General features: G+C 30.6%; 1 protein-coding gene across 4 annotated transcripts in view; it reads left to right on the top strand.

Moving 5' to 3' along the window:
- LOC129949266 (uncharacterized) overlaps window positions 1-13,386 on the top strand; it is a 126,798-nt gene that overhangs the window by 77,786 nt on the left and 35,626 nt on the right. For all 4 annotated transcript variants that reach the window (XM_056060616.1, XM_056060618.1, XM_056060619.1 and 1 more), the window contains exon 2: window positions 4,370-4,784. In XM_056060616.1, the coding sequence (XP_055916591.1) occupies window positions 4,699-4,784 (86 nt within the window). In that variant the 5' untranslated portion in view covers window positions 4,370-4,698. The remainder of the gene's footprint in view (window positions 1-4,369; window positions 4,785-13,386) is intronic.

Raw genomic sequence — 13,386 nt, 5'->3', positions numbered from 1 at the left:
TATTCGGGATAAAAGTTCTCATTCAATCAATCTTGTGATCATATTAGCGCTGGCGTCAACGTCACAATCGAGGAAGCATAGTGACCAGTTAAAGATCCTGAAGTAACTGTTGAGACCGTCCCAGTTGGATTTGCCAAACGGTTCTCTTAGGAGCTTCTTCTTTAACTAGAGAGTTTTTACACGAGAAATTTGCTGATATGACAAATGAGATAGAACACCAATAGTGTACTTACCAGGTTCAGAGGTAAGAAACAAGTCAAGAGTGTTTTCTGCTCGACCTACTATGTCCTATATTCGAGTGAGCTCGTTGACCAGCTGAGTTAGGTGGTTCAACTCAGCGAAGATCTCACTATCTCAGCACACACTCCCTCGGGTGTTGGCTGGCCCGAATGTTGAAGCCATGAAGAATTGTGTATATTGAAATCGCCCGTAACAACGATTTCAATGCGAGGATAGGACGAAACAATTTTTTGGATGGAATCAGACAAAGCATCAAATTCACGAGAAGTTGACACTCTATCTAGATTGGGGCTTTGATAAAGGAAGCAATAGTGAATGATTTGCTTATGGGAATCCTCACCCACTTGGGTTTCACTTAGTCCCAATAAAGCTGGCCTCTTTAAAGCAGTATGGGAGTACACAGAAAAAAATTCGCTCTAAGCCCACGAATATTACAATAATGTACCCTAAAATTTCCAGCCATTGCAAATAAAAGAATAACAAAAACTAAAACAGACGAAGACTATAAGAAAAATATTACTGAGTTGAACCACAGAATGCTATTCGATACACGCCACGAATGGAATCCGGCTCTGTTAATGCAAAACAGTAAAACTTGTGTTGTCAACAATCTGCTATCAACGATGACGTAGTCTGTGTATCAATTGCATTAGTTATTAAACACAATGCAATTTAATTCAATAGTTAAATTAAGTTTAGGGTTGATAATTTATATGAGATCGTACAATTCAATATCAATTATATATTTTACAGCGACTTGCAAGAAATGGAATAAAAAGAATGCACCATATAATGAAATGGCTCAGAGTTGTCAAAATGACTTATGGGAATGTTCGGTAATCTGATCGGTTTCAGTTCTGAGTAGATTTGTTTGTTAATACGTGACAGTTTCCAAGACCTTTTTTATTACGAAAACAAAAATAAATCCTAGATTTTATAAAATATATGAAGTCACACTTCAGAAATAATTGAAATGAGTATGATTATTTTAATGAACATTTGGAATGTTAACATTTCTGATTTTGGGCTTAATATAAGCTGAATTTCAAAAATGCACGAACATGCTGCATAAAATAAAACTTTTTGCCTCGTTTATAACTCAAGAACTCTTTTATTAATGGAAATGAATTGTTTTGAATAAAAGGAATCACATTTCGTTACGGAAAACTATATTGAAGGTGAAGCCCTTAAAAAACGCTTGTAGTTTCTTAAGAGGAATTTCAGTTTTTGAAATATAATCAAGAATTAGAAACAAGTCAAAATTATGTTACTGTTTAGTATTGCATTACTCTGAAACTGCACTATAACTGTAACTACTCAGTAACTTTTATCGATAAACCTCACTTTTCAGTCACAATCAAAGATTCCAAAAGCTCTAAGTGTTTAAGGATTAAAAAAAAAGTATTCAGAACCCATTAACGCCACTCAGTTGTTTCAAGGAAACTGTATAGTAACGTGAATTTAAGAAGCAAATGTGTGCCACTTGGGTAACTTATAAAATCTCAAGTGCTGAAATTGTCTTAAATTGGACGATTTTTTCAGTGTTTTTTTTTTTTTTTAATTTCAATACAAAATATTTTTTTTTTCATATTCTAAGCTGAAATGTCATATTCAATTTATTAAATTTTGTTTTATCAAATGAAATTGTTTGCACTTATTTTAAAATTATTGCAGATATGAAAAATTGCAGCCAAATATTACTGGAAATGTGTTGGCCTTTATTAAAGTAAAAATTTAAAAAAATAAAGCAAAACAAAATATGCACTAAAAGCTATAGTGCATATGGTGTGTCTTCTATTTTAAAATAATTAAACAACAAAAAAGAAACTTTAAGCATATGTAAAATATTAATTTATAGTTAGTGTAATTTTCCTATAGTTGTTATTAAAGAATCGTACAACAACGCAAATTATTTTGTGTTGCACAATGGACAGCTTTCCGACTCCTTCTATGTGCGTCAAGAAGTGAGACAAGGAGATGTCTTGTCACTAATTCTGTTTTTGATTTCGATTAACGATCTGATGACTGCCACGGTGGGTACAAATGAAAGACACTGTAACCAATGGAGTCTGTTTAGCAAGCTTAGCCACATAGATTATGCTGACGATATATGTCTCATTGCAAACAACACGACAGGCTTAAATCAGATTTGTTATTCGCTGCAATTGAATGGAGAGGTGGCTGGCTTAGGAATTAACACAAATCAGACCAAAGTAATGACCACGGGCCAAATCACCCAGTTATTCTAAGGCATTGGACCATATAGGAGGTCGAGCTGTTTAATTATCGGGGAAGTTTTAAAGCTCTCGATGGCGGAACGGACCTGGATGTTAACAGTAGAATAGAGAAAGCCCATAGTACATGTGGAATCCTTTCTCCTGTGTGGAACTCTTGCCAAATATCGCTACGCACCATGTTGAAACTCTTCGAATCCAACGTCAAATCAGTGCTGTTATATGCTTCTGAAACATGGAAATGCTCTACCAACATCTCGAGCAGACTACAAGCTTTCGTTTACCGTTGTTTGCGCTCTATTCTGAATATCCCGTGGCCGCAAACCATTTCTAACGTTGAGCTGTGGAATAGGACTGAGGAAACCTGACGACAATATAGCAAAACAATCCGTAGTATGGAATCCCCCGGGTAAAACACGCGTTTGAAGACCAAAGACAACTTGGAGTTTTGAAGGAGGTTCCGTCTCAAGGTATTCAATCATGGCCAAAGCTGAGGTCAGCTGCGGTGAATCTGGATAGGTGGAAACATCTTGTTGCTGCCCTATGCAGGGGTTAAAGCGCTGCTGTACCTGCAGCCGGACAACATTTATATAATTTTCATAAGAAATAATATTCAAAAATAATTAAAATTTTGTAGTTTTCTTAAGGATTGTAACAAACGTACATTTTGCCCGTTTTATAAAAATTTGTATCCCTACAAAATTTGTATCAGCTTCTTTTCTACAACAATAAAGATGCATGCTTATTCTTAAACGAGATTTTGGTGGATTCACAGTATACATTTTTTGTCATTTTTAGTGTAGTAGCAGAAATGACAAAATTGACATGAACTCCTCCTCCGAATATTGAATCTATTATTGTTTAGAAAAATAATTGTTTCTCTTAAACTTATTGGTTTTCGTAGTGAGATATGTACCGAATTTTTCGGATTGAAAAATGAAGGCAAACAAATGCAGGACAAAATTAACGTTTTTCTAATTATACTGGAACTGCTTTATATTGAAGATAATCATAAACGAAAATTTTAGTTCAGTGACAATAAATTTGTGTCCTTAAATTTAAGATTTTTCAAACACGCCCTTGATACGAATTTCAATTGAATTATAAATTTTGGTGTTGTTAGTTTTCGAATTTATTATGATGAAATGATGTTGTGTATGGACTTTGGTTATGCATAACTATAAATTCCTTTGCTACCAACTTAAAAACTCCAAATTTTACAAATCTTTGTTTTCGATGAAAGAAATAATAGGAAAAATCTGAAAACAACGTAAGGCAAAGACTGAAAAAACAATTTGAGCAGTCAATATTTTGTTGTTGGTGAGACGTAGGAAGGTAATAAGTCAACATTGTCTATGTTTAGTTTAAAAAAAAATGATTGTTGATTTTTGAAGCTAATTTCGAATCTGAAAAAAACTCGATGTGCCATGTTCGTAGAACAGGTTCATAATTAAAGCTAAAGACTAGTTTTAAACTTTTTTATTCCTCTTTTTGCAAAACCTAACAACTATTTTTCTAAAAGTAAACAAAATACTGTAGATATAAAACTGAATATTGGAACTTCTTGAAATAAAATTTGGAAAATTTTCACAAAATTCATTAAACCTCATAAAGAGTATAATTTTATTGCCAGTTATAAAACCAGTATTCTTAGCACATCAAATTTGCGAAAACGTAACTTTTTGGAGCTTTATTACCGCTATGTATGTTTCACCGGGAAGGAAAAAATATAACTACAATGACATGTTTTTGTTATGAGTCATAAAAAAAACAATTTTTTTAACAAATAGTTTAATAAATTAATATAAATATTTAATTAAAATAATGATAAAAAAATATTGAAAAACTTTTTTCTATTTTATTAATTTAACATTTTTTCATTTTTCTGTTTTCAGATTTCTTTCCCAACAATAAATAAATCCGTCCCATAATAAGAACTAATAGACTACAGGAATCTCTACATAAATTTACAAATCAAATAAATCTCAACAAAAAGTTTAATTTATTAAATTAAATAAGAAAACAAAGAAAAAAAACATTTTTTACAAAACAAAATTGTGCAATTCATAACTTATAAGAAAAAAAATAAGTGCAATAAAATAAATAATAAGAAAACTTATTTAAAAAGAAAATAAAAACAACAAAAGACTGCTTTAAAAAACATTACACAAAATAAAATACAAAAAAGAAAAGAAAATTCCATTTCTTCGTACTTTGACTAATAATGTTCGGTTCCAAAATTCGATCATGGATGGAAAATCATATTGTTCGTCCCCGAAAAAAAGGAAACAAAAATAAAAACTCGAATGGGTAAGTTGGAAATTTTGAAATATATTATTCTCAATTTCAAACACACAAATATTATTATTATATTTTCTTTGTATATAAATGAAAGAATAATGTGAAAACTTTTAAAACACGTTCACTCAATTTTTGTCCTTTCAAAGTTATACTTGTACAAAAGTGAAATAATGTATATGTATGTGTAATCTTCAAACATGACGTGAGAGGGTGTCTCGATTAATGATGGTAATGTCAAATCGATGTCAAATATCTCACACATGGAAGAAAGTTATGCTTACATACTCCATCACTGCACACCGCCCTCAATCAAAAGCATCCCGAATCGAGGCGAGCGAGCATTGGCAGAGTAAATGTCCTTCGAAGTTATCCCGATAAGGACTGTCAAATAATATTGATTGAATTTGAAGAAAAAAGTTTTATTTTTGTGTCTCCCCCATTTTGCCTTTGCCCCATCGCTTGCCTCAGGCAGAGTTGCTTAAGGGCTTAGGACATTTTGTTAAATACATTGCCAGAGCAGGATTCAAAGGATATCGCAGAAAAGTGATGGAAATAAATGAACCACTGACATAATCGAATTGAATTTGGCGAACTTTTGATTCTAACTTTAAGGGTCTCCCCTCAAAAACCATCAGATAAATGTCAGGGGATAACAACAACAACAAAAAAAAGAACCATCGAATGTGTTTTTAAATCTTTATAGCTCCAAAAAGGACGAAAAAAGAACAAGACACAAATTGGAATATCCGATACTAAAGCGATGGACAATTGGGTTTCTATTTGTACCTATACTGAAAATATTTCCTCATAAAAGATTCAATACGCAAAAAAAGAAAGGATTCGATCAATATAACTGAATTTATTCAGAACAGAGGTTTGTCAGAATACTTTTTACTGAACTTACCTCCAATTCAGAAGGAAGAAGGAATTTGTTCATTTAAAAAAAAACATCCTTTGGGTCATTTTTTTGATCCAATTTCATCTTAAATTCATGAATCGATCAGCCAAGGAAAATCCTTTCATCCTCCTGCATCCTTTTTTTCTACTTCTTGGCTCAATTTTGTCTGCACTCTTTTTACTTCTCTAGACAATATTCTGGCTTAATACATTATCCTTACATAGTTGGAAATGGGATTTACTCGGAATATGGGTAGAAGAGTCCTTGTTATGGTCATTGTCATTGCTATTGGTTTACATTCTTAAAGATCGACCAAAGACCAAGAGATGGCATGTGGGATAGGACTTGGGTTAAGGAATAAGGATGAAGGTGTATAATAAAACCGTTTAAGGAATTTATGACTACATTGCTTGAGCTGGTCTAGGTTTTGGTTTTTTTCTTCTCTTTTTTTTCATGATGCTGATGGTGATGCTGATGGAAGACCGTGTTAAGGACGTTATCCTTTTTTTCTTTCTTACTTTGGTTTTCTTCAATTCCTGCACAACACTTTATGAATAATTTTTATTCCTTTCGGGCTCAACAACATGAAAAATGGATGAATTTTGGAAGCAAAGAATTTATTGGTTCTTTTTAAAACCAAACAAGAACCAACCATCTATATAACCAGCACCTTTGTGCGTTCTGGAATTTCTGTAACCTGTCTTCCTGAATCCTGATGCTTTATTACATCATACAAAATATAATAAATAATTTAAAAACATTGCGTGTATATTTTCAAAAAACAAAAATACAAAATGGAGATATAAATAAAATAATCTCATATTGAATCATAAATCGTTTATGGTGTGGCATAATGTGCGTTTATGGAACATGATAAATCCTATTTTGTTTTTCGTTTTTTTTTTCTCTAGGCAGTGAAAACGCCCTGAGATTATATCATCTTTACTTTTAACCTGTTGCAAAATAAGTCAATAGATGTTAAATTTTCTCAATTTAGTATTCAATTTTCTTTCTGACATTTATATTATGGAGAGTCTTCAATTCCGAAATTATATTTTGGGTTCCTTGGTATTTATAATTCCAATTAGTTTTGAGTTAAGTAAAGGAAAAGGGATAACATTTTGGGCAATAATGTTGACTTCATTTCCTATCAGCAAATTTAATTGGAAATGTGGTTGAAGTTTAAGTTGGATAGGGAGAAAAGTTTATTTGGTCTTTACTTTAAAATCCCAAACCAAATTGGAAAAGGCATAACTTTTAGGATGAATCGAAACGAGAAGTAATTAAAATTTCAATCAAGAATAAAATTTAATCTATTGAACAATTATTACGAGTTTAGTTTAATGTTTACATAAATATATCTGTTGAATCATCTTCTTCATTTTATGGTTAAACATTATTTTGGAAAAGAGGATGGACTTGTCTAAAGTTTAAAAGTCTTTTTTTGTCATAAAACTTATTTAATGTTTAAACGAAAGAATTCAGAATCCGATTTCCGGAACTAACATTTATATTGATATGCAGTAAAAACTTAAACAAACTATAGATTAGTTTTTATGAAGTTTTTCCTTTCGCTCATATCTCAAAAACAGGCAGAGAAATCTACTACAAATACATTTTTTACTTGCGACATAATATAGAAACTACAATATGCAATATGCTAGTCTCAAACTCGGGATTTCATTCAAACATGTCATTATAAAGGACATGTCTTTCTTTCCTTGTCTCAAAACACTAAAGCATCTTGGGAATCTAGGTTTTAAATAAATTCGTGATTCAAAACGTTTTTCCAAAATAATTGAATGCAACTAAAAATAACGTTTTTAAAATCTGGTAAAATTTTGAGAAAAATAGAATTGACAGTTTTGTTTGACGCAAAATTTATGTTTGATTCTCGATATCTCGTGAATGATTACTTCAAAATGACTTCATTCTGTGCTTAATTGTCTTATACAAATCCAATCTGTATTTTCTAAAATAAGAAATTTGAAACTTTCTAAAGATGCTACTAAAATTGGTAGATATTGGTTTTCTGCTAAAAATCTCGTTAACAAAAATTGGTTTTGAAATCAAACTGTTTCATCAAATGCAAAATATTGTTGGTAGTTCTTAGTTAATTTCTTATAAAAATTCAATTAACAACTTTTTTAACAAAACATCAAAAACCTACAAAAACAACAAAAAACTGATAAGAAATGGTTTTCGACTCAGGTATTAAGAGAAAAAAAAATAATTCTGACTTCAAATTAATTATTTCACACAAAATATTGCTATAAACATTTTGTTAAGGTTTTAAGCAAGACAAATCGATAGACGGGATGGGATGTTATTAGTTTGTGTCGCATCCCAGCCTCTTTTTTAATAATACTTCGCAAAATTGGTAAAAACTGATATTCCTGATAACAAATGGTTTTCGCCCAAAAATGCCTGAAATAAAATTTAAAATATTGAAATCAAATTTATTTTATCATTTGCACAAAATTATTGTTAACTTTAATTTAAAGAAAAATTCTGACAACTTTTTTACAATCCACGAAAACCAACAAAAACTAATGAGACTTAAGTATTATGAAAACAAAGAAAGATTTTAAATTAAGTTTATGTTATCAATATATTGTTTAAGCGTTAGAAAATTTGACAAACGATGCTTAATAGGAAGTTTTCAGTGTGAGTCATATTTTTTATTATTTTTTAAAGATTCAAAAATTAGAAATTTGATTTTTGCAGTCCGGTGGTGCATTTATTATTTGAAGAACTTGAAAATTGTAGGTTATAGAGATAAACAAGAAGTATGTATGAAACAATGTCTTTAAATATTAAATTCAATAACTTTGAATCCTGTACTCTTTTCTTCGAAAGATACACCTTTAAGCCACAATTGAATTTTTAGAATTTCTTAGTATGTTTATAATTTGTGTGTACAAACTGTCAATTACATTTTTCTAAAGTTCAAAATATTCAAAAAATATTTTTTTGTTAAAGACAAATAAGTTTAAAGTCAAAATTTGTTGTAGTTCCAAAAATAATGTAGTATAGTATCAATTTTCTTTTTTCAATTTAGTCGTTTTTGATTCTTTTTTTTTTAGCGAAAAAATTGTGAATTGAACTTTGCTAAAAAACTAACTTTATGATAACAACAATACTTTGCAAATGATAAAATAAGTTTCGTTATGATTAATTCCTTAGTTTCCGAGATATTTTAGTCGAAAACCAATTTCTACCAATTTTTTGTAGCTTTTTGAAATTTATACAAACAAATGTTGATCATATTTTTCCATAAACAACATTAATATATTTTCGAAACATGCTATTCGAAAATAATTGTTTACCAATGTTTAATTTTATTTGTTTAAGACTTTATTTCTTGAACAAACTATTTAAGGAAAATGTTTTTATTTCCTGCCAAGATATTGCCCAAAAAACAAAAATTTTGCCGGATATCAAAGGCATTTCTGCATTTTGTCACGTTATGATGTTTTCTCCTACCTTTACTAGTTTTTGAGATATGCCCTAACAATAAAGTATGAACGTATAGTCGTACAAAATTCAATCATAACCTGTGTTTTTTTTTAAAAATCTATCAATGGTATAGTAGGATTTAACAAAAATAACAAAAACAATATCCGCAGTATGGATACTACCGATAAAATTTAAAAAGAATCTTACTACGGATGGGTTTTTGACATTTACACTTGTCTCAAATGGGTCTTATCTGATTTTGTTCTCAAATTTTATTAAAATTGACATTGCATTTGTATCTCGATGGCTGTGTTCGTTGAGCTCGTAGTTGTGCATTTGAAATCATTTGTTTTCCATTGGGGAACAAATCAATATATTACTGTTGATATTTTTTAGTTTTGCTAATGAAAATGGACTAAATGGCCTTATTTCGCAAGAGAAAACAATAGAAAAAATAATTAAGTTTTGCTATGTTTCCACCAAAGCTTTATTTCAGTTTAGATTAAATAAATCTTTTTAGTGTTAAAAATGATTAAGTTTGAAGGTACTTTCTAAAATGCAAATGGTGTTTCGATGTTTCTTTTAAAGTGCAGTGAAATTGTTTGATACGTGTTCAACAATGAAGGGCTGAATAGTTCAGCTTCATATAGGAGTATGCTACTTACTATATATGCATTTTTTTTTTAATTTTATTAAAACAAAACTAAATTTTTTGTACACAAACATGCAAATAAACAGACCATAATGCAATATCTGTAAAACCAACTCCTCCACACAAGCTCATTTCAATTCGATTCAGGTATATGTATAATATATTGAGGTGAGCTTTAAGCTCGCTAATCGACTATCCCCTTAAACAGACGTATTTGCTTGATTTTGATAGTCAAGTATTGAAAATCAGCTTACACTATCTCACCCCTGGTCTGAATTTCGCTTTTTTTTGGAATTTGTTGATAAATTATTCTGGCAAATATTCAATTGTTTCAACTTTCAAATATTAAATTCGGACTACTGCGGATCGTTTTTTTGGCAATTTCTCACTGTACTATATATCAAATACCAAAAAAACATGGCTATACATACGAACACACCCATGCACAGACAATTCTAAGAATCATTGATTTTGAAACGTTGTAATATGTCAGAATTTTCAATTCGTCAAATTGGACCGATTTAATACTACCAAAAGTGCCACATCAAATTTGTTTACATCCCGAATATTTTGACAAAAACAGCTTGAGTTTCCATTATTGCTCGCATACTTTTCGTAGTTTAAAAATGACTATTTGGCCTTTTGCAATTAAGTCGAGGCTACTGAGTCGATTACCAGACACTCTTATAAGTATAAAAGAAAACAAATGTTTCTAAAAATCTGTATCTAACGAAAGATATAAAAACAATTAAAGTATTCGAACCTATATTTTGGGATCCAATACGATCAAAATATTCAAAGTCATTCTATTTGCCTCTAAGAATCCTTTTTGAAACTTATTTATTTATTGAATGCTTTTATTGTATTTTTAAATTTTGAACCGTCCAATTGTTCTAAATTTATCACAATCTTCACGCCCTTTAAGCTTCAGATTCTCACGAAAGCATTTAGGAGGATAAAGATATTCGATCTTACATTATAGGCAATTATTTTCACTTTTATCCTTCTCCAAAAAATTAACAGTATATTGTCACTGGTTTAACACCACCACCGCCACCGTCACCGTATTTACAAAATTTATCGCAGTTCATTTCGAATTCAATAAAATAGCTTGAGGACACAATTCCCCATAATAAACAACCCCAATTAAGTCAAGTTAATTATACATAATAATAATTATTCCCTCTTTGAAATCTCCTCCCAATTGTCTTACAAAGCATCTGTTTCCTGTGTATTTCTCCTACCTTACCGACACAAGTACCTACATCGTACATTGCTACATTTTGCCTTGAATTAAAATAGGTAGGTAGGCTGGTACTAATGAAACATTCATAGGCGCAACAACGTCAAGTGCGGATAAGGATATAAGAACACACAGAGATTGTAGGTAGAACTAAGCACAAGGATAATAGCGCAGTAAGTCCAATCAGCCCATAATATCGCTTCCTTTATTATGCATTGAAAGCAGCTCCATCCAACAAGCAACATTAACGAAACTAGGTCATCGATTTAGATTGTAATGGCATAGGTACTATATTTGCTACAGCTATACAAGTCAAGGCATAGATTCATATATTGAATTTCTCCCTAGGGTATTCGTTTTTAGTGTATCCAATTGCCATCGGAAACCTATATAGATACACCTTCTACATAATTTATTAACTGCAATTGTGTGCCTTTAAGTTCTGTTTTTTTTTTATTTGTGAGGACGACGACGATGAAGACTCATACGTACAAGACCTCTATAGGAGAGGCCATAGAATGTTTGCCCTTATGATATAGAAAGAATGAACTTTTGTAAAATTTTCCAAATGAAAATTACCTACAGTCACGAAATTCTATAATAATAATCAAAAGTACTTTAACACAGTGTTTCAAATATTTACGTGCTATGTTTTTAAGCTTTAGGACTTCTTTTTTTTTGTAGAGGTTTACAGGAGTTTGGCTTCCTGAATTCACTGATGGCAAACGATTTGAAAATTTATATTTATTGCCAAAGTGCAGTGGAAGGTATTAGGGGCTAGAAAGTGTAAGAGGTGTTAAATCTGAAGCTAAGTTTGACTTCCTGGAAGTTTTTGGGACAAGATTAGGGCCGACACTTTATGTGATTTTTTTTTTTAATTTTTCATTTTTCATAGGATGGAAAATAATTTGAGATTTATCTGCAGTTTTTTAAAGTGATTGAGAATTGTATTTAACAAATCTAACAGAAATATTGTTAGTGGTTAGCATAATGTGGTAGATTATTTCATATCATTCAATTTTTCAATATGATTTCTGACATTTGTCAACACCGCCTACGAGTTATACAAAGCGCATTCAATCAGTCATCTTTTTCACTACTTTTTTTTTAAATAAATCTGACTGTATGGGGTTCAAGAGCAACTGGTTTGACTGGAAACAAAGTTGTCATCCAGCAAATTTTAAACAAAATTGTTGCGCGCTGTATGAGAAGTTGAACAGCTCGTCTTGTTGGAACTTATTGTCATCAATATTTATGTGTTTAATTTTTGGAAACAAAAAATCAGCAAATCATGGTTTAATTTTAACATCGTTACCATTCAACGTAAAAAAAGGGAAAATGATATAATGATATAAGTAGCAGGTAAGTTGCACCACTTGACAATTTAAATGAATGCAACGTTGAATTGTTAATGGGTTGGAGATTTTATTGCTATTTTATACGGAACTTTTGCTTATTGAAAAAGCTATTCAATCCAAAATCGCTTTTATCACTGAACGTGGTTCAATGTCCGAAGTGCTCTATAAACTTCGCAACAAAATTTATTTACAATTCCAACCAATTTTCTACAATTTGGGAGCGTTGTTTTCATAAAACAATTAATAACGAATTTCTTTCTTACGGAAAAAAATATCAACACAGTTTGACAATTATAAGGTATTTATATTAAAACGAAATTTGTTGGTATTATAAAGTTGTCTGAAAATACATTGATCATTTTTAAAGTATTGTAAACAAGACTGTTTCGTTATGTTATTTTAATTAATCCTTAATGTTGGGACACTCTTTTTATCACAGTTTGTATGCTTTTTATTTCAAGTATCTAAATTGTTTACAAAATTGTTAACCAAATATTTGTTAACCGCGTGGAGAAATATTGAAAAGTCTGTGAAATATAACCATTTAACCATTTACCCATTTGAAGAATAAATTTCTCTATTGAGATAATATTACTGTTTTTAGTTCAGGATATATTTCTTAAAAAAATAACTACAAAACGGTTTTTACTAACACTTAAGTCGTTAGGCCCTTGAAAGCTTACATTCCAGATTGATTTTAAAGAATTGTTTTTCCTACTTCTAAGATTAATTGCTTAGAAGTTGTCTAAAAAAAATGATGTTCTTAAGCAATTACCCCCAACAAAATATGTAACAGTTTTTAAATTTAATTTAAAAAATAGTTTAAGTAAAATAAACTCGTTATTACTTGTTGTACACTTTACAAAAATGTCTTTAATTAAATCTTGGTCTTTTGCAATAGAACCCGGATATTAGCCTCTCGCTTAAATGTCTTCCTTAAGTTTTGAATAAATCGCCTTAAAAGTCTCATTCGCATTTAAGGTGAGGCAATTATCGAGATC

Source organism: Eupeodes corollae, chromosome 3 (assembly GCF_945859685.1).
Source record: "Eupeodes corollae chromosome 3, idEupCoro1.1, whole genome shotgun sequence".
NCBI classification, from domain to species: domain Eukaryota; kingdom Metazoa; phylum Arthropoda; class Insecta; order Diptera; family Syrphidae; genus Eupeodes; species Eupeodes corollae.
The sequence above is the reverse complement of the archived record's forward strand: the minus strand, read 5'-3'. Positions and strand labels throughout refer to the sequence as shown.